The 27,641-nt window shown below is 38.4% G+C and overlaps 1 protein-coding gene across 1 annotated transcript in view; it reads right to left on the reverse strand.

Annotated features, from left to right (window-relative positions):
• The window catches only part of LOC140337485 (inter-alpha-trypsin inhibitor heavy chain H3-like), a 44,095-nt gene that overhangs the window by 14,356 nt on the left and 2,098 nt on the right, over window positions 1–27,641 (reverse strand). Inside the window, exons 3-13 of the mRNA XM_072421235.1 lie at window positions 26,157–26,323; window positions 23,974–24,078; window positions 21,162–21,324; window positions 19,517–19,627; window positions 18,357–18,482; window positions 15,600–15,716; window positions 13,560–13,728; window positions 12,154–12,279; window positions 6,367–6,548; window positions 4,439–4,624; window positions 1,236–1,375 (exon numbers count right to left, since the gene is read on the reverse strand). Of these exons, the coding sequence (XP_072277336.1) occupies window positions 1,236–1,375; window positions 4,439–4,624; window positions 6,367–6,548; window positions 12,154–12,279; window positions 13,560–13,728; window positions 15,600–15,716; window positions 18,357–18,482; window positions 19,517–19,627; window positions 21,162–21,324; window positions 23,974–24,078; window positions 26,157–26,323 (1,592 nt within the window). The remainder of the gene's footprint in view (window positions 1–1,235; window positions 1,376–4,438; window positions 4,625–6,366; window positions 6,549–12,153; window positions 12,280–13,559; window positions 13,729–15,599; window positions 15,717–18,356; window positions 18,483–19,516; window positions 19,628–21,161; window positions 21,325–23,973; window positions 24,079–26,156; window positions 26,324–27,641) is intronic.

Genomic DNA, 27,641 nt, shown 5'->3' on the forward strand with positions numbered 1-27,641 from the left:
ATGAAGCTGAAATTTAAATAAACACATGAGCTCTGATTTTTTTTTTTTAATTTTACTTAGAGAATACATAAAATCAGGCACCAGACAAGGGGGTAAAACGAAATATTTTGATACCCCAAAAACAATGTCTCAAAACATAAAATTATTTTAGACTATTGGCATGCAGTAAGGAAACTTGCGAGCATTTTTAAAAGTGAACACATAAGTGAAGTTCATTGTCATGATTCACATATGCTTTAGGACCGGGGTCCCCAACCCTCGGAGAGCACGGAGACCAGAGGTGGTCCGCGGCTTTGGCTGGTGCACCCCTTAGCAGGGTCAGAGGAAGGGAAAGCACACTGGCCAGAGCCGCAAACCATGTCTCCCGTACAGATCACAGGTTCAGGGCGGTGGGACGATTGTTTCTCTGCACACAACCCACACACAGAGTGGGGGGTTCTGGCATTATGACATCACTCAGGGGGAAGTTTCTTCCCCTTTGAATGTCAGGTTTAATGGTCTGCAAGCTCCAAAAAGTTGGAGACCACTGTTTTAGGAGATGCATAATATATTCAAAACAAAGTTTTAATAATTACCAGATAATAGTAATCCCTAATGTACAAAAAGAGTTATCCTTTTCCCCCCACAATCCTAATTTTAATAAGTAATATACTGTCACTATTGCATGTCACTAGCTAGGCTGTAAAATGGGTTCATTTATTAATAAATTATATTTATAATTAGAATTACATTTCTTGTAGTAGATGTGAGTTCACAGATTCTTTTATTGTGTTCTGAATGGTCTGGGCAAACAAATAATTGGCGCAACTCACCAGACCAAACAGTCCATACATATATCCCTGGATGGTTAATTCACAATTAAGAGACAAAATATTTTTTATACGTTTGTTATGTTGCTTTTCCAGGTTTTAATTGGTGTGATACAACACAACACAAGTCACATTACATACCGTACTCTATGTACAACTTACTACGCACTGCTGCCATAGTCTCATTCATAGATTCTGTTAATATTATCAATATTATAGTACATTTTCATATAGAAGTATTTACATTTCACGTTTTTTGTTTTTCTCAATGACATATCTGATTGAGAAACAACTATCTGCATGTTGGTATCAACGTCTCAATGTAAATAGGGTGATGGCATTGTATCAAGTAGCAAAAAACGGAATATTTCTGGATGTATACCCATGTAATGTACCCCATACAAAACATTTCTTACACTGACTTACCGTTTCTCAAGCAGTTGTTGTATTGTTAAATAGGCCCATTGTCTCTCTATGAAGTCTCCATATATATATTGCAGTTTTTTGTTGGCATCATCCTTCTCTTGGAGATCAATATTTTCACTGTATTTTAACGGCTGGTCTGCCTGTGTACACAACAAAATGTTTGTAAACTTTTTTTGTAATTTTTTTTTTTATAAAGCATCTATTGAAGAGGAACACAACAGAGTATCCCATACTTTCCCTGTATATAGATAGAACTGATCACTGATACAGATCACTGTAGGTGCAATGCTCCATGGTTCTATTATCACTGGAAAGCCATATACAGCGAATGCAGCAGAGTGCTTAGTGAGGTGCTGGCTTGTAAAGTTCTGTAAGGCCCTGGTCAGCACCAGTCCTCACCAGTACCCCAATCTAACACCGCAGTCTTCACCTAAGCCCCCACCCAGCATCAGGATTGCATCTCCGAGCACTTAGTTGCCCAGGGGGCTTACTATGCAAGGAATGGTGTCTGGGAAAAGGCTGGGGATAGGCTACATAGAATATCCATCCTCCAAATGGCAAGGGCAAAAGTACACAAGCGCAAAACACAAACAGAGTCGGGGTCACAGGCAAAGGGTCAGTTCAGGCTGCTTACAAGCAATAGGTCAGAAACAGTAAATCACACGTATACACACCAGCAGAAAGTCAGCCAAGTTTAACACTACAACAGGCACTGGTGACTGGGGGCAGAGAGGCTATAAAGTCCCAGCAGCCAATGGCAGTTCAGGACTGAGCCAGGAGCTGATCAGCCTTTAGATTCCCCTTCAGCTGTGCACAGCCTAACAATGGATGCCGGGGATGCCGTTAAATATAGGCTGCACGGCTAAAGGGAAGCAGGGGATGCTGCTAATTCTCTATACTCTTTGCTGCTGCAAGTGACATGAGCAAAATATGCTGTGTTTGATAATGCGGTGATGCACAGTACAGAATCGCCTGCCCAGCGTTTTCTAGCAGTTACTTCCTGCGATTCTACATAGCATGGAAAATGCTTAACAATCATACTGTTTAGATTCAGAAAAATAAGGGCAGATGAGTTAAAAAAAAATATTTTAATGATAATCCTAACTAAGTAACTATGTTTTATGCCATCGTATTGAATCACAATGAACAATTGTACTCTGTTGCATATTAGACCTGACATTTGAACATCTAGGATTTAGATGTAGATTAACTGGAATACAGAGAAATTAAGTAAAAAAAAAACAGATTTTAAATTTGTGTCAGTTGTCACTGTGTTTGCCTGTGGTTTAAAAAAAAAAACTCATAATGCGTATAAATGCGTTCAGTCACTGGTACAGTTTCCATGTGTGAGATTCCAGGTTGTAGTTTAGTAAATGCTTAGTCAAATATAAATACAACATGGGTAAAACTACAATACAATACAATACAATACACTACAATACAAACACAAAAGGATCAGAAAACTGCAGTAAACCTGCAGACAGGCGCTTGCCAAAAAAAAAATTATTGCAACATAAACAGCTGGAAAATAAACATAAAGGATAATGAGCAAAACAACAGGAACTGGTTTGCACTGCATCCAGAGAGCAAATAAAGTTCATGTAAACCCAAAATGAATAATACTTAGCTTGCTGAGCAACAATTCATTTAAAACTGTTGTTTTGTATTTTATGTAATAAAATACTGTTTTCATCATTTTTCATTATTTATTGCTAATGTAAGAATAGTTATTCAATACAGAATTCTAAAGAGTCAATTTTAATAATATGTATTGTTGCCGTGTATGCACATAGACAAGGAAGTGATTACAAAAAGGCTACAAAAGATTGACAGTTCTGAGGCAACAAATGACAACAAAATAATTATTGACCCAATTATAATAATATTAATAAACCAGAGTTATATAGCGCCAACATATTATTAAGCGCTGTACATTAAATAGGGGTGGCAAATGTCAGATACAGGCAAGGACACAGGAGGAGGAGAGGAGCCTGCCTAGAAGAGCTTACAATTTAGTAGGTTGGGGAAGTATAACTTAATAGGAGGGGAGATATGGAATGGTGGGCAGTAGTGAGGGTTTTAGGAGACAGAAGAAGACAGGCATGCAAGTTTGAAAAAATGGGTTTTGAGGGCTCTTTTAAATGAGCAGAAAGTAGGAGCAAGACGAATAGGACGAGGAAGACCATTCCAGATAGTCGGGCAGCTCTAGAAAAGTCTTGGAGCCTTGCGTGTGATGAGGTTATGAGTGAGGAAGTCATTAGTAGGTTATTGGAGGAGGTAAGAGAGCGGCTAGGGGAGTATTTTTCTATCAGGTCAGAAATGTAAGTGGGACAATAACTGTGTAAGGATTTGAAGGCAAAGCACAGGAGCTTGAATTTGATTCTAAGGTGAAATGGAAGCCAGTGATGAGATCTACAAAGAGATGCAGCAGAAGAGGAGCGGAGGGAAGGATGGATGAGTCTGGCTGCAGCATTCATAATAGATTGTAGAGGAGAGAGTCGGGTTAGTGGAATACCAGAGAGGAGGAGGTTACAGTAGTCCAGACGAGAGATAAGAGTGTGCACAAGGAGTTTGGTGGTCTCTGGGGACACGTAGGGGCGGATTTTGGAGAAGTTGCACAGGTGGTGACTGTACCCATCTAATATTAGTACAGACACCACATTCTCAGCACCTAGTAAATCTAATCTAAATCTAACCTAGTAACTCTTTATCAACTGGCAACTGCTGCACATCACTTGCATGGTAGTTTACCCTATACAATGAGTATCAGCTTGCAGTTTCTATTGGGGGGATGTGTGACAGGGTGGCAAACTGTACCAATAAGTTTTTCTCAGCCAAATAGACTTAGGATTCATTTTAAACTTGGATCTGATTAGTGCTGCACAAAGCTGAGTAAAGGATGTTGTTAAACATGATTCAAGAGTAACCACTAGGCATGGAATTGGGGAAGAGCAATTGCCCAGAACACTGATATCCCAGTGCTTTTCAATCACTTAATTTCTGTCTTTCAGGTTATGAATGTTAAACACCAGGGAGAATCAAATAAAACATATACACACGCTATATATATATATAGGTAAAGATAGTTTTATATCTATATATACTGCAAACAATGCTGTTCCTACATCTGCAAATGCAAACCAAATCTATATTTCCCTGATGTTGACATTGCTTTATAAATGGCTCTCAAGGTATTCACTTACCCCTTCTGCATTCACATCTATGGTAAATGAATTCAAGTCATTGTCAGTAATGCGCCCAGCTACAACTAATTCACTGCCATCAAAGTATTGTTTGAAGCTGTTCTTAGTGACATCAGCTATTGCATTTTCAGGATATTGCATCTGAACGTCCAGCAGTGTCGGATTAGCAATTTCATTATAAAAACCCTAAAATGTAAAACAAAAATAAATAAACTAGTGGGGTAATACTCTTAGCACATAGGTTTTATGAATGTTGTTTCCAGTGTTATTGTTTAATTTTATCAGGTATACTATAGGGAAATTAAAACAAATACATATTGGTTTGTTAAACTTTATACTATGGTATGGTGTAAAGATAAGTGCAAGAGATATTACTGATAGAATCCAATTGTAGTTTTTACAGTCTAAACACAAAATGAATAAAAAGGCTAACTACCCTATATGCATCCATTCTCTTACCTAAAAGACATCTTCAACCAGTTATTTTTACCTTGTATTCTCCATCAGAAGCTCATAATTGTCCTGGCGATTAACCTGGTCCTCCAACTGACATCCAACAGGCCAGAATGTCCTGGAACACTCCAGAGATATTGGGTCTGATTTATTAAATTTAATAAATAGGACCCATTGGGTTTGCTTTATTAAAAGAACTTAATCTGGTCACATAGCAAAGTGAATGATCCTTTTAAACAGGGTTATTTCACTTAGTAAAAGAGATTACGCCCTGCTGACGTCAACCATTCAGTCATGCATAAGAAGAAATTTCCTTGCATGTGATTAAAGTTCCTGAAGTTTATTTAATACAGGGATTCCTGTACTAAATGTGTCTATGCAAAATTAAAGAAGTTATTTATCTTCCTACACTCATTACAGAATAGGAAAGGGTTAGAACCTGTGTCATTTTTTTACCAGGTCTCTGTTGGTACAATGCCCCATTTTCAAAAGCAGTCACCAAGACAGGAGGTGGGAAAAGCCAGGGTAAGACACAGACAACAAAATACCCTATTCTTTTTTCAATCTAGTGCAAAAAAAAAAAAAAAGTTTGGGCTGAAGGTCCATTTTAAGCTGGATTGATAGGTTTAATATTCAGTAGTGCCTTAATGGAAGTGGTAGCAGGTGGGTGACCTTACAACTAGTAAGCAAAGTTGGTGCATGCTGGATTATTTTGGGAATGGTTTGGAAGTAGAACACACATTTAAATGTACAGGTAGTCCCTGAGTTACATACGAGATAGGGACTGTAGGTTTCTGCTCAAGTTAAATTTGTATGTAGGTCGGAACAGGTACATTATTTTAATAAATGCAATTTATTACAGATGTTTGTCTCAACATATTATTGCATAAAATCCTCACTAACAGCATTATTAGTCACAAACAAATCAAAAACTTTATGGAGCCTAGACATTCATTAACTTCTGGAGTAAGCTGTGCTTTGATATGCAGAGTTTGTCTTGGTCCTCAAAGAGTTAGAAGAGGTTTCCATCCCCCTCCCCCCATCAAGCCACTGTCCTGCACACAAGCAAGCAGGGAAGCCCCGTTCATATCTAGGAGTCATCCATATGTCGGATGCCTTTCAGCGAGACTACCAGTAATATTTCTTGGCCAATGGAAAAATAGGCTTGAGAATATTGAACAAAAATAATACAGGTAACAAATATTTTATGGGTGTGGGTGTTTACACTGGGGTAGGTACAAATGAAGGCATTCTAAATTTAGCATAAATTGTAGTCACAGACATTAAGAGTATGCAGTGCATTGCTGCAAAGAATATAATGTATTTATGGGGGGCTAATAAGGACATATTTTTAGAACTGCAGTAGGAAGGAAAGTATCATTAAGACATAAAACCAATATTTCCCTTTTTACTTTAGTGACAGTTCTGACAGTTATTATAGTTGTAAAGAAATAAAAAAAACAAGAACTTCTGACCTCTAGTTGTAAATCTGCATCTGAGTCTTCATAAATACGTCGAGCAACTCCAGAATTTTCCAGTGCCAACTTTTCCAGAAAAGGATAATCAACACCATAACCAAAAGCAAGACTATACAGGGTATATTTCCCTTTGTTGGCCTTTTTTACATTTTCTTGTATTCTTGATGGATTTGATTCACCTTATTATATAAATTATAAATGATATTAAGCATTGCATTCTTATAGACTAACATATAAATTCACATTTTACTTTATGAAGAATAGCAAGATACTCATTTTCAATCATTTGTATATTGTGTGTATGAATAAAATAATGGTGACTCAAGTCCTAAAAAATAATTGTCTTGTTATAATTACAATTACCACTTGTGGGAAAAACAATTACAAAAATGTAATTTAGACTAATGTCTCTTGTAACCATATCATTTTAACAAAATTATTATTTTAAAACCATTTGTATATAAATTTAAATTAACATTCCACATTAGACTGACTTATAGAAGGAAATAATTTGCCAAACAGCAAAAGGCTATGGTAAAGAAATGTTGCCACTTTTACCAGTCATTTCTTTTTTTACTGTTAAACAAAAATGTATAAAGCCTTGCATTGGGGAAAACAAGTTAATCGTGGTAAAATGCATTAATCGTAGTAGAAATTTTTTTTGTAGAGTGCATTTTTCATCTGCTGTTCATTGTACACCTATCTGCCTAATTCCCAACCTACAGAGTGCTTAACATACAGCAAAGTGCACCGCCATTCAGGCTAAATCCTCCCCAAGGAAACAATCCCTCCCTTTTCCCCTTCTTTTGAAGGAATTCCCCCTAAAAAGTCCCCCAAGCACAAATCTTCCTATACTTAAATAGCCTACCCCACACAAAACACCTTTCCTCTCCCAGGCAACCCACTGGCAAAAAAAATGTACTGCCTCAACCAAGCAAAAATGATTAATATCCTATTCTATAGCAAAATAAACCACCAGGAAGAATACCCCCCTTCCCCAACCAAACATATCTCCCTACCATGCAAAAAGGCAATAATCCAGCCCATGCAAACCCCCTTGACACATCTCTTTCACACCAAATATTCACCCTGTCAATAAATCTGCCTCCTCATTGTGGAGAGGCCTAGAAGACAACTTCCCTTGTGGTTGGGGGTCTTCATTGGAATATACCAGTATGCTAAAGCTCAGGCTTTGTCACCCACAACTACTGCACCAAATAAATAGTTGGCTGGACTGTGGCGGTGGTCCCACTCAGCCCTATTATTAAGGTGGCTCAGACTGTATAACTAATGTGTTTGAATACCTATAGCTATATGTGGTTTCTTGACTTCATTCTGTCACTTAGGGGGCAGTTTATAAAGGCGGCACACATTGCACACTGAATATTTTCTGCATAGTGTTGTAGAGAGCACTCTGGGTCATTTGAATGATAGGTCATAAGAATGGTCTCCACTATTTTTTAGGAAACAAAACTGAAAACAGTTTTGTCAACAGCACTGTGCTTTAAATGGGTGCCTTTTACTATGTTTGAGCCAAGGTATGCCCTTACCCAACCAAGCCTAACATCCTTTATAAATCGCCCCTATAGTTACTTTTTCGTATTGCTGCTATTGTGAGCCTAATGGTGTTACATGGAAATTTTTGGAAATGTATTATTGTATTTAGAACCAGACTCTGATACTCTTTAGGTCAGTGGTTCCCAACCTTTTTGAGCTCACGGACCACTGAATCAACAAACTCTGGACTAGAGTTCTGTGTCATACAAAGGGATATAAACTTCCCCATGAGTGACGTCATAATGCCAGAACCTGCCCACTCTTCCATCGCAGGTCTGAGCCTACGATGGGAGAGTGAGCAGTTTGCGTCCAGAGACAGAACCCAGCCCACAACCCTGAGCCTGCGATCCATACGGGGAACATGGTCCGCAGGTCTTGCCGGTGGGCCCCCCCATTTAGGATCCTTCTTCCGACCCCGATGGGGGGTGCAACGGCCAGAGCCGTGGCCCACCTGTCAGATGGCCGAGGGTTGGGGACCCCTGCTTTAGGTAACATTCTTGTATCTTGAAAGTGATACCCAATTTATAATGATTTATTCAGGACATTCATGTTTAGTTTTAAGGTTAATTTTAATTGAATCTATCTTTTAAAGTATGTTTGATTTATTAAAATTGTTGTTTTATTATGTTTTAATATACAATGTGATTTAGTATTTTGGGCTCTATTTTTGTATCTTCAATAGAAAAAAACTGCTTGCCAAAAGGAAAATACATTTTTTAAAACACATATTGCATTTCAACTAAATTATTTTGGGAAAAATGTGTAATAAAAAAATGTGTAATAACAATTGTGTTTTTTAGCAGACTGTTTATTTCTAAATCAGATTTACCAGAAGCAACCTGACTTATTGATTGGGATGGCAAAGTGACATTTTGTGTGTGTTTATATGTAATACATAGTTACATAGTATAGTATAGTCCCACTAGGGAAATAAACATATCCCAGATATAAAATCTGGGATTCCATGATTCCATGAATAATATCCTGATTCCATTAGGCAATCGGATGTTCCCTGGATCAACAGTCACCGTTATCAGAGACTCTGATAGTATACATAATAATTACTAGGATCAAGTCAGATTGTTTTAGCAAGAAATTTTTTTAAAGTTCACCATTTTTTCTCCTGGGAGGCTCGGTCCAGAAAGTAGCGGCTTATGCCGATGATTTATTGTTCGCCATTACCAACCCTGTCGTTTTTTTGCCTAATCTCCTGACAATCCTGACTGAATTTAACACCCTATCCAACTTTAAAATTAATTATTCCAAATCAGCAGCTTTAGATGTAACACTTCCGACTGGAGCCCGCTCCCATCTCCAACAATCGTTTGCTTTCCGATGGGAACCCCATGCGATTACGTACCTAGGCACGAAAATCCCCAAAACACTCTCGGAGCTATTTGACAGGAACTTTCTCCCGCTGCTTTCCACAGTGAACTCTGATCTGGACAAGTGGCATAAACTGACTTTTTCCTTGATGGAACGCATAAATGTTATCAAAATGAATATTCTCCCTCGGTTTTTATACCTTTTTTCAGATGCTGCCCATTAAAATTCCCGGGTCCTTTTTTAGGAACCTCACCTCACCAAAACTTTTTCGCTTTATTTGGCGAAATAAAGCTCCAAGGCTTTGCAGATCCTTACTCATGAGGTCCAAATTAGAAGGGGGTCTGGGAGTCCCGAACCTGTTTCACTGCTATTTGTCGGCCCACCTGACGCGGGTGAAGCTTAAACAATGGATTTTGTTGGAGCAGTGTTTCTGCCCAACACCTCTGCGCCTCCTTCCTTGGCTGCCAATCTCGGCCTTCCCGGGCCTTAAGTCTCATCCTACGGTGGGATATACATGGGAGTTGGCTGTAAGGAGCTTAGACCGTTTACATCTTTCACCCTTCCAGTCACCTCTTTTTCCGTTGCTGGGCAACCCATCTTTCCCCCCTGGAATGGAAGACGGGAGGTTTAAAGAATTGCTTTCTGCCGGGGTCTGCAGGGCAATACACTTTATTAGATCAAATAGATGGATTGACCCGGGGGGACTTAGAGAGGCTACGAGTGAATTTCATCTGGATTTCTGGAAAACTATGCAGATCACCCATTTCCTGTCTGATCTTCGCCCGGTCCTGTCCTATCGCAGGTCCCTTACTCCTTTTGAACAGCTATGCATGGGTGAGGGGGGTATTAGACACGCTTTATCTGTAGTTTATAGGCTGTTGCAAATTCCACCTCCTGATTACACGCCTGCATTCCTAAGTTCATGGGAGGCTGATTTGGGTCTTTCACTCTCTATGGAGCAGAAAGAAAATATTGTCTATTGGACCCATAAAGCCTCCATCGCCAGTAAATACCAAGAAACTTGCTTCAAGGTGGTCTCGAGATGGTACTGCACTCCCAAGAAATTGCATCGAATTTTCCCAGAGGTATCGGACCGTTGTTGGCAGACAGAGAAAGGCACGCTGCTACATATATTTTGGTTACTGTTAGGACTATTATTCAGCAGATGTCAGACCAAGATATTCCTGATGACCCGGCTTTTTTCCTTCTTCAACATAATTTATTTTCAAGGAAGGCATACAAAAGCTCGGCCGTCAGACACCTTATTGTGGCTGCCCTTTCCTGCATTGCTGCTTGCTGGCGAAATCCGGCTCCACCCACGATTGGATTGTGGCTGGGTAGAGTTAATGAAATCCATCGTATGGAGGATCTTACCTCCTCTGTGAGGGGCACTGGCAGGAAGGTAGCTCATACCTGGTACTACTGGTCACAATTTATGCTTACTACCGAATACAGAGACTTTGGTTCCTCTAATTGAATTCTATGTTTGGTTCTCATACTTACATTTTTTCCCTTTGGGAGTGACCCCCCTACTTGGTGCACTTCTCCTTCTACTCCTCCCCCTGTCCCTTTTCCTTTGTGTCCCAACCCCAATTTATTCAGATGTCAACCTAAATCAGGCATGGGCAAACTACGGCCCACTAGGAATGTTTCTCTGGCCCTTTGGGTGTTCCGCGGCTGTGGCCGGTGCCACTCCGAGCAGGATCAGGAGAAGGGCCCCGCCAGAGGGGCGCACCGGTCAGAGCCACGAAACACGTCCCTGAATCCGAGCCTGCCATGGGAGAGTGGGCGAGTTGTGTGCAGTGACACAGCCCGCATGTTCGCACATCACAAGCTCAGATCTGTGATGGGAGAATGGGCGGGGTTATACCATCATCACGTCACGTTCAGGGGCATCATGATGGCATAAAACTGCCCACTCTACCCTAAGTCCATCCCCACAGATATTTGCTACCTTACACTCAGTGGAGTCATAAAGCAATTCGGTAATTCATGGTATTACAGGGTTGTATGTCCCGTGCTGACTGACAAAGAACAAAGAAGCTGAAGTTAGTGATTTAATGTGGTATCAGCAGTGGCAGAGGATCGCTTAATACAAAGGTGAAACACTGTTTGGGAGACATGTTTAGCATTAGGAAGGGTGGTATAGACCAGTTTTGGTTTGCCTAAAGTTAATGCAGGAGAGAAGTACTGATTTCAGTAAACTGGGGAGATGAAGGGTTGCCTGCACACTATAATGTACAGCAGCCATGTATGGCACTGGAGATAGCAGGGTGATTGCGCTGGGCTGTGAGAACAGTAGAGAGATCCTCCTTGCACTGCTGACTCCCATGAAGAGATCCATTGAAGGCCATAATTATATCACAGGGACTAAAGCCACATACACACATGCAATTATAGTAGTTGGAAAGGATCTTTCACAATCCTTTCCAACGACAAATGACTGCACGATACATGAACGAGTGCTGTACATACAGCACCCTTCAGGTCTATGAAGAGGGGAGAACCGCGGAGCAGCACCCCGCTGTGTGCTCCCCCCTTCCCTTGCATTAGGAACGTTCGTCTTCCATAGATGCTCTAGGATGGTCGTTTGGACAATGGACGACGAGCGCTGTACACACGCCAGATTCTCGTCTGATATCGGCCCTGAGGTGATTATCGGGCGAGAACCATTGGACGTGTGTACGTAGCTTAAGAGGGATTACACAGTACGGAGTTAAGGTAATTAAAGAACTACTAAGGGACACTACACAAGGGGAGGAGAGGGAATTATGAAGGCAGTTTTAAGGCATTTACTAGAGGGAAAATTCTCTCTAGCAGGGCTCGGGATGGCAGTAAAATCTGAGGTCAAATTTTTCCCAGAAATTCTTTCCAAAATTACAAAACATAAAATGTGCTTACCAGAATTAGCTTCCCCATCGGTCAGCAGGATAATTAAGGAGACACTTTTATCTGGAACTTGTTTTAAATCATAAGCGTTATTCAATAGCTCAACTGCTTTCAATGTAGGATCATTAATGTTTGTAGCTGTAAATAAGAAAATATGTTAAAAATGTGTATTAGATACAATAGTGAATACTATAACCATAGAAATATAATGTGTTTTCAATTGGCAAATAGTTGATGAGCTAGTGAGTAGTGATGGTATTGAGATTTTTGGGTAGTTGTTTTTGCCACAAAAATGTTGTTTTAATGTTAAAACAAGACCTTGCTCTAGGGATATATAATGATCATATTAAGCATTAGGTACTCGCCACAAATATTTTTTCTCATGCTGTCAGTGTGTTTGTGCTTAGGTTTTCTCTTTAACTCTTTCTGGAAATGGGTAAGGTGTACTGTGTATCACTGTACTTATTCTCCAGGTTGAAATTGCGGCTATCCTTATTAAAAGAGGCTTTCAAATAATTAAATGTGCCCACCTCCTGCAAATTCCCAACTTATTTAGGGAACCATTTTGAGGCATCATGTTCCCCTAACAATGGGGGGAGCAGGGGTGCAAGGGGGGCACATGGTCACTGCCATCCTCATTTATTCTGTTGAGTCAGGCTCCATGATTGGGGAAGAGCATCTTTTCATTTTTAAAAGGGACTCCGTGCCATTGAGCAAAAAAAGCGGAGTACACACTTTTTGCTCTTTCCTTTTTTTAGCAAACCAGTTTCCAGTTGACCTATAATGGCTGGAAGAGGGGGCACACATACTTGCTGCCCCATTGTCTATCCAGGAAGACCCCAAGGCTATTAAGGGTCTGGTTTCAGAATTGGCTGCTTTATCTTCTCTGGTTACAAAACATGGAAAAACAAACATATTTTCCTGACTTGTTCATTGTAAAGCAGTCAGCAAGGAGAGTACAAATTGGAATCAAAGCAATACTAGGAATGCTATAATTTCCAAGTTCCAGGTCTTAGGTCGTAAACTGCCATTTATGAGCTGAAATTATGCAAATTACTAGAATTCATCCATATGGGAATCCATTTTAGGGCAAGGTCAAGTTGGTTTAAATACAATTTTCCACTTCCTGCACTTGAGAGTTAAGCCATACTTGCCTATGCGTTGAACATAGGTTGTAAAAATATTAGAGCTTTATTTGTAAAACAGGGGGTTAGATATTCCCTCATGGGAATCTTCCAGGTCCATGTGTTTTAATAGCACTAACTGATTCCCACCAAAGAATGTTTGAGGGGATGTCAAATTCCCTGTTTTATATATAAAGTCCCAAGAAAAATTTGGCATAAACGTTCTTTTGAATTTTAAATATAGGTCCGTTAGGGTGAAGATGTGTCAAACATCATAAACAAAGCATTACTTACCTCCCCCATCTTTAATGTTACGAACAAACTGTTTGGCTTGTTTCAAATTTTCTGGAGTTGCTTTTACCATAGAATCTCTCCAAACAATGATGTCAGTGTCAAACACTATGAAATTGAAGTAGTCATGCTCTGCAGTATCATTCAGGATTTTAAGTAGAGCTTGCTTTGTCTAAATATAACAAAAGTAGTAAGTCATGTTGTAGAGCCATTTGCTTTGAATTTCAAAAAATACATTAAGACCACACATCTTTGATCCACATACTTTACAGCACTTGGTAATACACTATTATGCATTGTGGTGTGTTGCCATGCAATGCTTTATGTCTGTTTAAATTAATGGGCTACTTAACACAACACATGTTAACATACCATAAAAAAAAAAACATGTAAATGGATCTTTAATGTTAAGTAGTGCATGCCTAATGTTGTGTAAGTGAAATGTAGTGTCACTGTAGCTGCAACGCAGGATGGTGGGCCCTTCGTGTCACCAGCTCAGTTGGTAGAGACGTAAGCAGGAGTCTAAGCAGCTGCCCGGTCTTCACCAGAGCCTCTAGTGGTGAGGGGGTTGCGCTGCGGGCAACTGCCAGGTTTCTGCCCCTGTGCACGCAGAGGCAGGTGACTGCTGATGGCAAAAACAAGACGTAGTACCAGAAGGAGGAGCAGAGAGTAGTCAGGGAAGGCAGCGATCAGGAGTAGCCAAGGTCAAGTCAAGGTCAATACATGAATAGTCAGGAACGAGAGAAAAAACCAACAGGAACCTGGAAGCAGAGCCAAAGGAACTCCTTGTTCAGGCAACATCCTGTTGCTATTCACTTCCTTTTAAGGGCAGGTCATGTGATGGATGGAGCCATGTGACCTGCTGCATCCTATCCAACCACCAGAGGGGGTCCTGGAGACTAGAGGTTGTGGTGCTGACATCTCCACCAGCAGGGGGAGTGCGTCTGTGAAACACTCTAGTCCTCGGTGGTAGTGGAGCAGCTGACTGGGAGTCACATGACCTGGACCAGGAAGTGAGCGGAGGAGGTGATGCCTTAGCAGAGCTGGTGCTGGCAGCTGGTGGATGGCACTGAAGGAGGCACAGGTCCCTTGGTTCTGCAAGGATCTGCGACATATAGAAGGTTGCCAATGCCTTTCTCTGCCATTCTATCCCAGAAGGACAGGATTGGATTTTACACCACTCTATTGTTACTCATCCCCTAAAGAAATGGTTTCTTTAGCGAAACGTGTCTGGAAAGCATTTAAGTGTTTGAATATCTATTTTTGCTTAGTTGATGGCAACTATACATGTATTAATTCGACTCATTTTCAGTTGGGGAATTTAAGGTAATTGAGCAGAGATTTGATGCTGTCCTCCTTTTAATAATGACAAATTATGTGTATGTTCTGTGTGATTAGTAATGACTTTAAAGTCACAACATATAGTTTTTCCTTTTTGTAGTTTCAATTTAGTAAATGGAGAACAAGAAGAAGAAAAAGAGAGAGCAGGCAAGAAATTAATAATATATTAAATTAATTACAATTTTTATTAATATACAACAAAACCTATAAAAATGTTTATGTAGATAAAAACAATGTTTGTAAGTAGCTAAAGGTGTCATTTATCCACACTGTACTACTGACTAAAAAGTCACAGACTTGCATATAGGTAATAGGTCAAAAAGCAGGGTCTCATACCAACGCGTTTCATCCAAATGGGCTTCCTCAGGGGATGATGGAAACCCTAAAAGTGCTAATAATTGCAATAGTTTCAATTTAGATAAGTGGCATTGGATAATTGTTGATCAAAGGAAGAGGTATAATTGTAAAGTATTACTACAATAAAAAGGACAAGTGTAAACAGGCATCAGCACAATTCCTCCATAAACAGTCATTGAATTGTACAAATAAATATACCTAATAAATGTGTGGTATGTGTGGTTAAATAAAAAAGATTCATTGAAATGTATAAATATACAAATAATTAAAAATATAATTCACTAAAGTGTAAAACCCAGTTGTTGCAAAATTACAATATAATAGGTTATTACTGAGTCATTCTACCTGTTCCATTTTTCTACCAGACATGGATCCACTTCTGTCAATAACATAAACAACATTTTTTGGCACGCCTGACAACTTTGGTGGTACAAAGTAGTGCACAAAATACCCATTGACAATCTGAAATAAAAAAAAAAAAAAAAAAAAGATGCAATAACTTCATTATATTCAATATCTAGAAACATCTGGACTTGGGCTATATACACATGTGCAATGGTTCTTGTCTGATAATTGGCGCAGGTTATATGAATGACCATCCTGGCGGATCCACCGATGACGAACGATCGTAATAAAAGCGAGGGGGAGAGAGCATAGCGGGGTGTCGCTCCTTCATTCTCCCCCTCCCCTCTCCATGGAGCAGAAAGATGCTGTATTTACAGTGCTCATTCATGCATTGTGTAGTCGTTACAATCCTTTCCAATGACAATTATTGCACGTATGTACTTAGCCTTATTTATATTTTCACGTTAAAGGTAACCTTACCTGAGAGAAACACAGAAGCTGCCTCTAATCTATAATGTGTATGCTGACAAATTCTGACTTTCTGAAAAAATACATTGACAGAGCCACTTGCAATGTTCACTATTTACCTGTGTATAGTAAAGATCTGATGACCAGCACACAGTTGTAAATCACAAGCCTTTACCCTTCATAGGCTGGTAAACGCAGTATTGCTTCCTCCCTGTTATTCATCCTAGTTGCCCTTCCACATCAGGTGCTTTAAAAGTGGTTTAAAGAAATATCTTTTATCTCGCTTACCCCATTCTAAAGAACTGTACCAAGCAATAATTTCGAGTTTCAACAGTATAGAACAAGCTTACATTTTAGAACTCTGAAACCTTTGGGGCAACTACAGAGCATGCAAGCATATAAAACTGTCTTTAAAAGAAAAGAAACAGCTTGGCAAATCATATGTCTTTAGGTTTTATGTTATTAGTGATAAAGTGAATAATGCACCAAAGGAGTAATTTATGTTAAAAAATTAACCCACTGTAAGATATTTGTGGGTCTCTGGACCTTTAGACATAGTTGGTCCAGAGAAAGGCATAAATAAAACCCCTAGTACAATTTGCTTCAACAGGGGAAAAAAATTCCTTCCAGATTCCATGACACAATCGGATGTTCCCTGGACTAACAGTCTCTGTTATTTTTATTTTAAATCCTTAAATAACCTGTTATATTCTGTGCTTCTAGAAATCATCCAGCTTTTTCTTAAAGCAATCTATAGTAGTTGCTGAAACTACTTCCTGAGGGAGCCGATTCCACATTTTCACAGCCCTTATCTCTTCTCAAGGGAGAATAGATTCAGTTCAGCTAATCTCTCCTCATAGCTGAGCTCCTCCATTCCTTTTATTAGTTTAGTTCCCCTTCTCTGCACCCTCTCCAATTCCACAATGTCCTTTTTTTTAACCGGGTCCCAAAACTGGACTGCATATTCCAATGCTTTGTATAGAGGATTATGTAGGATTATGTCTCCATCTCTGCAGTATATTCCTCTTAATACAATAAAGTACCTTACGAGCTTTAGATATTGTAGCTTGGTGATCTACCAGAACCCCAGATCCTTTTCCATTTCTGACACCTTCAAATGTATTCTCCCTAGACAGTATGAAGCATGCATGTTGTTAGCCCCCAAGGGCATAATTGTACATTTATCTATATTAAATGCAATTTGCCACTTGGTTGCCCAATCACACAGTACATCCAGGTCTGCTTGTAGATTATAGACATCCTGTATGGACTTAATTCCATTACATAGTTTGGTGTCATCTGCAGACACAGAAATGGTACTTTTAATCGCAAACTCTATATCATTTATAAAGATGTAAAACAGCAAAGGTCCAAACACTGAACCCCAACTGTCTGTTGGGGTGTCCAACGATGTAAAATGCTTTAGCAAAGTCCAAGTAGACTATATCAGCTGCTACTTCACTGTATACCTGTTTACTCATAAAAAGAAAGTAAATTTGATTGACAACTTTGGTCTTTCTTGAAGCCATGCTGACTATCACTTATAATATTATTTTTTAGTAGAAACTCCTCTATGTGGTTCTTTATCAAACTCCCTATGGACGTTAAACTAACCGATCTGTAGTTACCTGGTAATGACTTTGCTCCCCTTTTGAAGAGAGGAACCACATTGGCCTTACACCAATACATTTGTACCTTGCCAGTGATTAAAGAGTCTCTAAAAATTATAAATAATAACTTTGAAATAACTCAGATCAGCTCTTTGAGGACACATGGATGTAATCCATCGGGTCCCGGAGCTTTGTCAATCCTAATTTTGCCCAACTGTTTCTCAATCATATGAATATTGATAGACTTAAATGGTCCATGAATAACCTTCTATTTCTGAAACCTCCAACTATATGTACCAACTTTAATACTCCATGACATTTACTTCAGCAGTGGGCTTCTATTGTGTCCTATTTTACCCATCCAGAGCTAAACATCTGATGTAGTTGTGTGCACAGAAGCCCTCCCATTTACCCTAGGGATGGGGAAAATAGCAGTTTACAGAAGGAAAATAAGTTTGTCTGTGACCCACTTGCTAAAAATATTTTGTTTTTTGTACTGGTAAGCTGCAATATATTAAAATTTAGTTTTTTGGGTTTAAGTATCCCTCAGTTATTACATGTATATATGGAATATGTGGAATGTGTGTAAACATTCTGTGCTGCTGATACATACAACCATAATGATGAATATAACATGCTTGCCTATCATTTCATGATTGTCAAATTTTTCCAAACTCACCTGTATGTTTCCTGGAGATTCTCTGTTAACATCGTATGTTACAATAAAATCTCCATTCATTAATGTGGATGAACAGTTAGGGCAAGAGCGCTGTTGATCTAATGTAGGTTTGAAAGAGATATGACCCTACAAATGGTAAAAAAAAGTAGATTCATTAATTTCTATGGCTTAGTCTACATGGATCGTTTCCCCAGTATCTAAATGCAGTGTTTAAAAGCCCATGTTTGAAATATCCATGCATTCCAATGACTAAGTGTTTAAAATTCTTGCTTTTCCCACAAAACATTATGGGCTTTTATAAGCATTTTTAGGTTTGCTTTAAAGATGCTTGTATAAATGCATTTAAAAGTATAATAATACATTTATAGTATAATATATATATATATATATATATATATATATATAGGCATTTGTAGGAATTTAAAAAACAGACCATGTAGACTTATATATTGTAAATGTGGGCTCCATGCATTAGTATCTAAATTGGCAACTGTCTGTATTTCAGATGCAAAACATGCAGTGGAAAATAACTGTCTGTAAACATAGGTTTGTGGTCTGAATAAAATATTATTTTGAGACGATTATTTGCTAATCTAAGCAAGATTTTACATTTTAGTTCATGCAAAAGACTTTCTGCAGATAAATAATGTCCCAAATTCCAGTATCCAGTATATCAACTTAAATCATTAAAGGTAAACTCACCTCCCCTTACTTCCTTGACAGTGCTAACTAGGAGATTATCAGTGGTTAGAAACTGTAATGAGCAATCAAATGATGTCTGCAAAAGTGTGTTTGGAACAAACTCCATAATGTAGCTTATAGAATACTTTACTTTCAAAGTGGCATTCACTTACTAACAATCATAGCATGGTGATACGGCTTTAAATATGGTTACCATTAATACTCATACTCATAAGAAGTGGTAATAATTTAGTTTAATAAATAGTTTAAATAGTAATAATAATAAATAGTTTATTGCTACCTAATTAAATGAGGGGAACAACAAAAATGTTGTATTTGCATATAAATAATGCCATTTTCTTGATGAATAGCCCGTTCAACTGTGTTCTCTTCAATCACATAAAATATCTAATACAGACAATACAGCATAACAAAAAAAGGTTTCTATTTTTCCTAATAACAAATTGTAAAAACTGTACCGTTTCTCCCGAGAATGACTTTTTGATGGCTGGCAACAGGTCGTTTGTTATGAAAGATGCTTCGGCATCAAGAAAGCTGATTCCTTGTGGTTCATATATGTCAACGTCAATCTGAATTTAAAAAGTTAAAACAGAATTATTCCTTCAAAATCTGTTTCATGCACATAAGTGTTTTCTGATTTTTTTTCATACGACTTTAAGTGATCACATGTGGTGATTTCTGGTCTCAAATTCTCCCCTGCTTCCTTCTAGAATGCAAACACCACCCATAACTTATATCTGTTATCTACCTAACTATTATATCTATAGTTTTGTTTGGTGACCAGCAAGTCAGATTGTGCTTTGTCTGAGCAGGAGCGTTAAGCTGTAAACAGATTTGATCCCTTGCCCAATCTTAGATAACAGACACACAAAAATTGTAATATAACAACTAAACATAAAAAAGATGCTTTACAGTTTTACTCTCATATTGTCCATTAGTAAGGTTATTTGGAATGGAAAACTATTTTTCTTATTTTAAAAATATGTTGCATTGAATAATTTCTGTTTGCATAACATGTCTTTTAGATACAGACTGTTTTCTGATCGCAAAGACATATAATAATTATAATGACTATATTTACAGCTCACAGTATATTGGTGTGGTAGTCACTAGAAAGAAGTCCTCAACATTGCAGGCCAGCCAACATTCCAGGTAGCCAAGAAGATGACTGATGTCAGATAAACTGACCTGAGAGTCACAAATTGCTCATTGCTATCAAGGAACCCCTTGCAATCTCTGGAGGAACCCTAGTTGAGAAATACTGAGCCAGCCCAACCTGGCTTATAATGGTAAAGACTTATGTCATATCACCATAGGACTGCATAAACCACTAGTAGCCCCTTAACCTAGTCCTGTCAGTATAGACCAGGGGTGTCAAACTCAAATACACAGTGGGCCAAAATTAAAAATCTAGACAAAGTCGCGGGCCAACCTTGAAACTGAAAGAACACCGCTACTACCATTCCCTATGTCAAGAAAGCAGTCCAATGTGGGGCTTAATCTTACGAGGGGCTGGAACTCCCTCTTCACTGAAATAGCACCGCTACTACAATTCCCTGCGTTATTAAAACAGTCTATTGCGGGAGCACGCATAGGCAAAGAGGCCGCTGGTCTATAGACAAGAGTGATGCCGCTGCTAAAATTCCCGGCAATACTTGCGTCTATAAAGCAGTCCATTGCGGGGCCACACAAAAGCAGGGAGGCCACTGGTCTATAGATGCAAGTGATGCCGGGAATTGTAGAAGTGGCGCTATTTCAGTGCAGCGACGGGCCAGCTGCAATTCATATTTAGAATTCCTTTGGGGGCCGAAAAAACAGAACGTTGTGGGGCAGAGTTTGACACCCCTGGGCTAGACCCTTAACTATACATTAGCTTAGTTTCCATTTCTTGTACCCTCTCCTTTTTACGCATGTTCCTCTTCAGCCCTAAGTATACCACAATGCCCTTAAATTTTTGTCTGGGAATGGCAAAAATTCAAATTTGACCAACAGTTACTTGCTAATCATCATAGTGCTGCACAATTTAAGCCCTCTCTTGTGTGGTGCAGCATACCGTAATAATAGGTATGACAACAGTAATAACATTTTGCACAGAATAAATACCTGGTAGTTTTTGACAAGTACTTTTGGTTGAACCTTGATGAAAATTTCATATTTTCCTAAATGCCGTTTTAGCATTTCCTCATAGACCAATTCAAAGGTGACTTTACTCTCTGATGCCACATTTACCGACACAGTGAACTTCTCTGTCTTCCTGCCAGATGCCCTATATGTATGAAACAAACATTACATTTCTGGTACCACTGTTAATATTTAGTACATAGACCGCAAATACTATAGGAACAACTAAGTATGACACTCTAAACATATCATAAAAACAGTGAAAAAAGTAAGTACTTACCCCTTTAAAAAATCATGCTATCCAGCGATGGACACAGTTGGTGGGTCTCCAGCGGATGCTCTTTCTCCTGGTGCCTCTTATCTCATTGTGTGTGTGCCCTCCATAGTCTTTGTTGGTGATATTTAACTATTGGTCTCAGTGGTGCATGGGTCAGCAAAGGGGGTCTGCCCTTTGTACTGATGTTTGCAGCCTTGCCGATACCTGTAATGCGGCAACTGTTTCTGTATACTCAATTTCTGGGGCAACCTAGGCTTTAGGTTAAGACTGCAGATATAGATTGGAGAATGGTGTCTGACAAAGCATTGGCATATGACTCCTGGTTTCACAATTTGTAAATAATTTTAAATCCACGCTTGGCTCTGGATTTAAATAAAATCAGCAGTTTGTGTATAGTATCTGTATATAACAGTTTATCTATTTATTTAAAATATCTTTTTTCTTCTTTGCTGCTCTTTTATATTAAATTGTTTATATTTTGATAGGCTTTTTACTCTGGGTTTGCTGCTGCTTAGGTTTTGTGGGAGTATTGCTTTCTTCCTCCCCAAAGAAGGGTCAATGTTAGTCTTTTTTTTGACAATAGATAGAGTGAAACCCTTTTCATACTTTATGTCCTCCCATGACGCTCCAGAGATCGAATGAATGGTATAGGTATATTCAGTTGCATCATTTTATCCCTCATCTCATCAATAATAACTCCACCCTGGTAAAGCTAACAGAGATTGAACAGAGATGTAGACAGGATCTGGTCCAGAATTTAAAACATTTGCTAGCACCCAGCTTTACTGATGAAAGTGTATCCTCTCCAGCCTTGGAGAGCTGTAATAAGTCAGGCTCTATATCTTACAAGGTAATACAATATTACCTTTCATTTTAAGATATGAGCTCTGCTGGTCTGCCACACTGCCAGCTCGTTTCCACCTGTCATTAATGGGGAACGTGGCGGGGTGAGACTTAACTATGTACTGCCCCACAAAGTTGTGTTAGACGCAGTGTGTTGATCTTGTCTGCCCTACCACATTGTTGAATTCCTCCTCCAGTGTCACTGCCATTCTAGTGGGTAGTTTTACTAACCTTTGAGCTACCACTATTCATCTTTGATTGGCTGTTTTAGTCACATGACAGCCACAGGAGGGTTTTAAAGGTCAGCTGGCATGTTGGCATGCAGTCTGAGCAGCATCCTTTTTCCTTTCTAGCTGATGTCCCTAGTCTCCCAGTGTGTAGCCGTTTTAAACACAGGTTCAGCGGTGTATGTAGACTTCGGTAGTCTCATGGGTGTCTCACCACTAGTTTTCCACAGTCCCAGCTTATGGGCATCTTGGTGCAGGAATATCATTTACAGGTATGTTAAGTACGGGGTTTATATAGTAACAATTGGCCAGTAACCAATATATTAGGTACATGCAACTATATGGGGCAATGGTCCCCAACCTTTTGGAGCTCACGGACCACTAAATCCACAGACTCCGAACCGTGCATGCGCAAGGAGCCATGTGTCACATTAAGAATTTTTCAGTAAACTGCGTTTTCCATGCTATATTTTATACGACTATGCTTGGTCCATATGTATACAGTGTGGATAAGGAAATGGACCGATTTTGGAAAAGGCTTGCCTGGTCCATCAGCCCATTTCTTGACTGAAGCTTGCTTGATGTAAGTGCTGTATAAAATAGCAAATATATGTATCGCAGATGTACAGAACCACCAGGGATTGCATACTACTTATTTTGAAACCATTAAAATTATCCTAAGAGCATAAGCAAAATAAATGCTTGAAATCTGTTTTATATTTCAAATGGAGGACTTAGCATTTTTTCAATGCATGAAAAGTATGAAAGTATTAACATATACAGCAGGGGAGATCAATATTGACTATGTCAACGTTTTTCTCAGTAAATATATTTTTAATGGAGCAATTGACATGAAAATTACACCAGACGTTCGTAATAACCGTAATAAGTAATCCACACATAGAAAAAATTAGAACAAATATGTCCATGAATTAAGTTATTTGTAATAAAGTTGAAATAGTACAAGGAATAAGTATTGAACTCGCTTACTGAAATTTTATGTCAATACCCCATTTAAAAAATATATTTACTCAGTAAAACGTTGACGTGTTTAATATTTTCTTATTTTCTTGTATTCAAACACTTTTTTGACCCTTATGCTGTCAGGAAATTTTCAAATATTAGAGCATTTAATAAACAGAAGGTAGAAGTAAAGAAAAAAAAGTAAAAAACAAAGTAAAAAAAAGTAAACAAGGTATATATATATGTATAGTCTTGTTTGATGGAATACTGTATAGGTACACATATATATATATATATATATATATATATATATATATATATATATATATCAAATTCAGATAGGTACACATATATATATATATATATATATATATATATATATATATATATATATATCCTTTTACTTATCCTAAATCACAATGCAAACTTTAATTTACATTTAGACGTTTAACGTTTAGATTTAGAGATGATACAGATGACTTACTTGACAAGTCCAGCTGTTTGTCCTCTTGAAACAGCCGTTTCGTATTGCTTCTTTGCAGCCTCTTTTTCCTTAATTACACCAGGATATGTTACTCCATCAATTATCCTGCAGTGTATTAAGATAGTTGTTGTTATGTCATGAACACTAACAACTAACTGCTTTTATTGTACAGTAATGTTGCATACTTGGACAATGATTCCAACAATATTCAGTAGTTACCATTTGTGAAACTCTGACATCAAAATGATTAGAGATTTAATACTGGAAGGTAACTAGTAGGTAGGTTAGAACCTATTTACTGGTAGGTAATTGATGCCCCCGCTAAACAAATAAATACATTGGCCCAAAATTGGAATTAAAGTTCCACTTTAGGAGTTTGGGATCAGGTAGGGTTTATTGCAGAAAAGGACAGACGGTGTCCCTTCTAACACAAGAATTCTTACCAGCCTGATTGTTCCCTTCGACTGTCAAAATACCTAGCACATCCCTACGGCTGCCAGGACTGAATAAACCCTGGCGTAGGAGTTATGTCCACCAGGCCAAGTCAATCAAGAAGATCAGAATAAGGAAGAGAAGAAAGCAGGAGGTGGGGGTGCCCACAACAGAACAGAAAGTGGTGTCTTAGGGACATTATATTGTGGAAACACCAACAGGACTTTCAACTCTGTACAGTGCAGCATAATATGTCACCACTATATGAAGACAAATAGATAACAACAGAGCAGAAATTAACTGGGAGTTTTAAACAAAGAAAAACCTTTGTAATTGTAATTTCCTAACTTTCTTTCCCTAATTTTATACTATTATCTTCATTAAGATCATGCGAAGCAGCCCTCCAGTGAAAACCACTAGGTACCCCTGGGGTGGTAACAGGTGGTAGGCAGCTGCAAAAATCTAGCAAAGCAGTGCAGTTTTTTTTTATTTACTGAAACTGCTTTAAAGGAAATCCTAATATTGCTTGCATAAGTGGTGACAAGCAGCTCCAATTCAAAACCTCCCTTTGATTTCCAATCCAAACTGCTCCTGGATGCTGCATGTAGGCAACTCTGCCACCATCAACAACCTGGAAAAAGAAGAACAACTTTTTCCAAAGTTAGCCTTTTTTGCTTATGGTTTTCAGTGCTTGGATAAGCCGCTAATATGAGCTAGCTCTAAGTTTGTGAGCAAAGTGAAGAAATTCATTATCAAAAATCACAAAAAAAGACTGTAAAACTGGTTTCTAGTTGGTTTCTAACTCATAATCGGGATGGAAGCTAAGATTTTATTGTGCCTGATGTGAGATAGGTTGAGAGATAAGTATGAGATAACGAAGGCTTATTTTAAGTGCTTTTTTTTACCTCTTAAAAAAATGCTTTTGGGTTTTTATTCTGGCCACATGTTTAACTTAAAAGAACTTATAAGGTTTTTATACCAGGGCAACATTCTAGGTCACAAGAAGTTTACTTAATTTACCTAATTCTACTTGGGGAATGGAAAAAAGCATTAAATGATTGTCAGAAAACAATAGTAAAAAAAAAATTGTAAAAAAGCTACATTCATAGTCACAACTTGATTACTGCACTAAAAAATGTAAATATTTTTCATAATGTTTAAAATGCCCAGTTTCAAGCTTCTCTGGGGCAATGACTAACTGTGCTTACTTTACAGCGATCTACAAAAATTTACTACAGTAAATGAAAAAGTAATATTCACCATTAACCAGTAAATGATATTATATTTCTTTCAGGTAATCACAGTGTACACTTTGTAAAAAATCCTATTTAGGAAATTAAAACCAACATACAGACTAATGTTATAAAAAAATAAAACTAGATTTGATAATGTGTCGTTTAAAAACTTTGGGTCTGATTACACTGTTATAGTGTGTTTTAGTAATGCATGTTACACTAGTTGTCCAATGCAGTGCCAAGCTATGCGCTATCTTTGCTGCATTGAGAAAAATGCAGTGCACATTACCATGTAATATAATGCACATTAATGTGTGTGTGTTAACACATCAGACCTCAAAGATTTGATTGCAAAGTAGGCTTGGCAAATGTGTATTGACTTCAGAAGGAACCCAGAAATATACTGAAGGGTACATTATATAATTAGGTTGCATAACACTGTTCCACTAATGGTACATACATTTTTGCCCTGCATGTTTAAATAAGATTCAAACACATATACAAATTTGCACTTACATACTGAAGTTTGTAATAAAAGCAGTTTTTGGCAGATCCACATTGAAGAAGGCTTCTTTTGATACATTTCCTCGATTGACAGCTCTGCTTGTAATGACATTATGAGCGAAGCGAGACGTCACCTTACTTTTGATATCTATGCTGTAAACTTCTATATCCCCAGCAGCCTAAATAATACATACATAATACATAATAATGAATACATTTGTGCCATGTTCAAATATCGTACAATATATATTTAAGGCTTGATTAAATGAAACTGTTTAATGTTTTATTTTTCAGTGGAAGATTTTTTTTGATGAGAATACATGTAAGATTATTATTCTTAGTAGTAAACAGGATTTATATAGCACCAATATATTAGGCAACGCTGTAAAATTAAATAGAGGTTGTAAATGACAGACAGATACAGACAGTGACACAGGCGGAGGAGAGGACCCTGCCCCAAAGAGCCTACTTTATACGAGGTGGGAGAAGTAACAGACAATATGAGAGGAGATATGTAATGGTAAGAAGTAGTGAGGGTTTCAAAAGACAGAAGAAGATGGGTAGGAAAGTTTGAAAAAATGGGATTTTAGTGCTTTTTTTAAATAAGCAGAAAGTAGGAGCAAGCCGAATAGGACAAGGAAGACCATTCCAGAGAGTCAGGGCAGCTCTAGAAAAGTCTTAGAGCCATGCATGTGATGAGGTTATGAGTGAGGAAGTCATTAGTAGATCATTGGAGGAGCAGAGAGAGCAGCTAGGGGAGTATTTTTCTATCAGGTCAGAAAAGTAAGTGGGACAAGAACTGTGCAGGGATTTGAAGGCAAAGCACAGGAGATGAATTTGATTCGAAGGTGAAATGGAAGCCAATGAAGAGAACTGCAAAGAGATGCAGCAGAAGAGGAGCGAAGGGAAGGATGAATGAGTCTGGCTGCAGCATTCATAATAGATTGTAGAGGAGAGAGTCAGGTTAGTGGAATACCAGAGAGGAGGAGGTTACAGTAGTCCAGACGAGAGATGGTAAGAGCGTGTACAAGGAGTTTGGTGGTCTCTGGGGACAGGTAGGGGCGGATTTTGGAGATGTTGCATGGATGACAGGACCTGGAAATGTTCTGAATATGAGGGGTAATGAGAGGGCAGGTAGGGTATGAGATGGGTTATAAAAAAAACCTTCAATGTCTGTATCAATTTTAAAAGAAATCATAAGGGATTTTGGACAGTTTTACTGTAACATTTTTGACGTTAGGTAGGTAATAAACTATTTTATATTACTTGAAAAAAGCCCTATTTTAAAAAAATTAAAATCAATTAACCTTGCATACCCCAGAAGTCCTTTCATTTTGGAGATACCTTGACCCTGTTATCCAGTCATCACAATTTGGCCATTGTTAACCAATTACCCTGTACTACCTGCTGGGAAGCATGTGTCTCATTGCTCTTCTTCCCACTGATGCTTGGTTATGGATTTGTCAAAACAGACTCTCAGCTCTAAAGTCAGACCTT

Source organism: Pyxicephalus adspersus, chromosome 8 (assembly GCF_032062135.1).
Source record: "Pyxicephalus adspersus chromosome 8, UCB_Pads_2.0, whole genome shotgun sequence".
In the NCBI taxonomy this organism is placed as follows: Eukaryota; Metazoa; Chordata; class Amphibia; order Anura; family Pyxicephalidae; genus Pyxicephalus; species Pyxicephalus adspersus.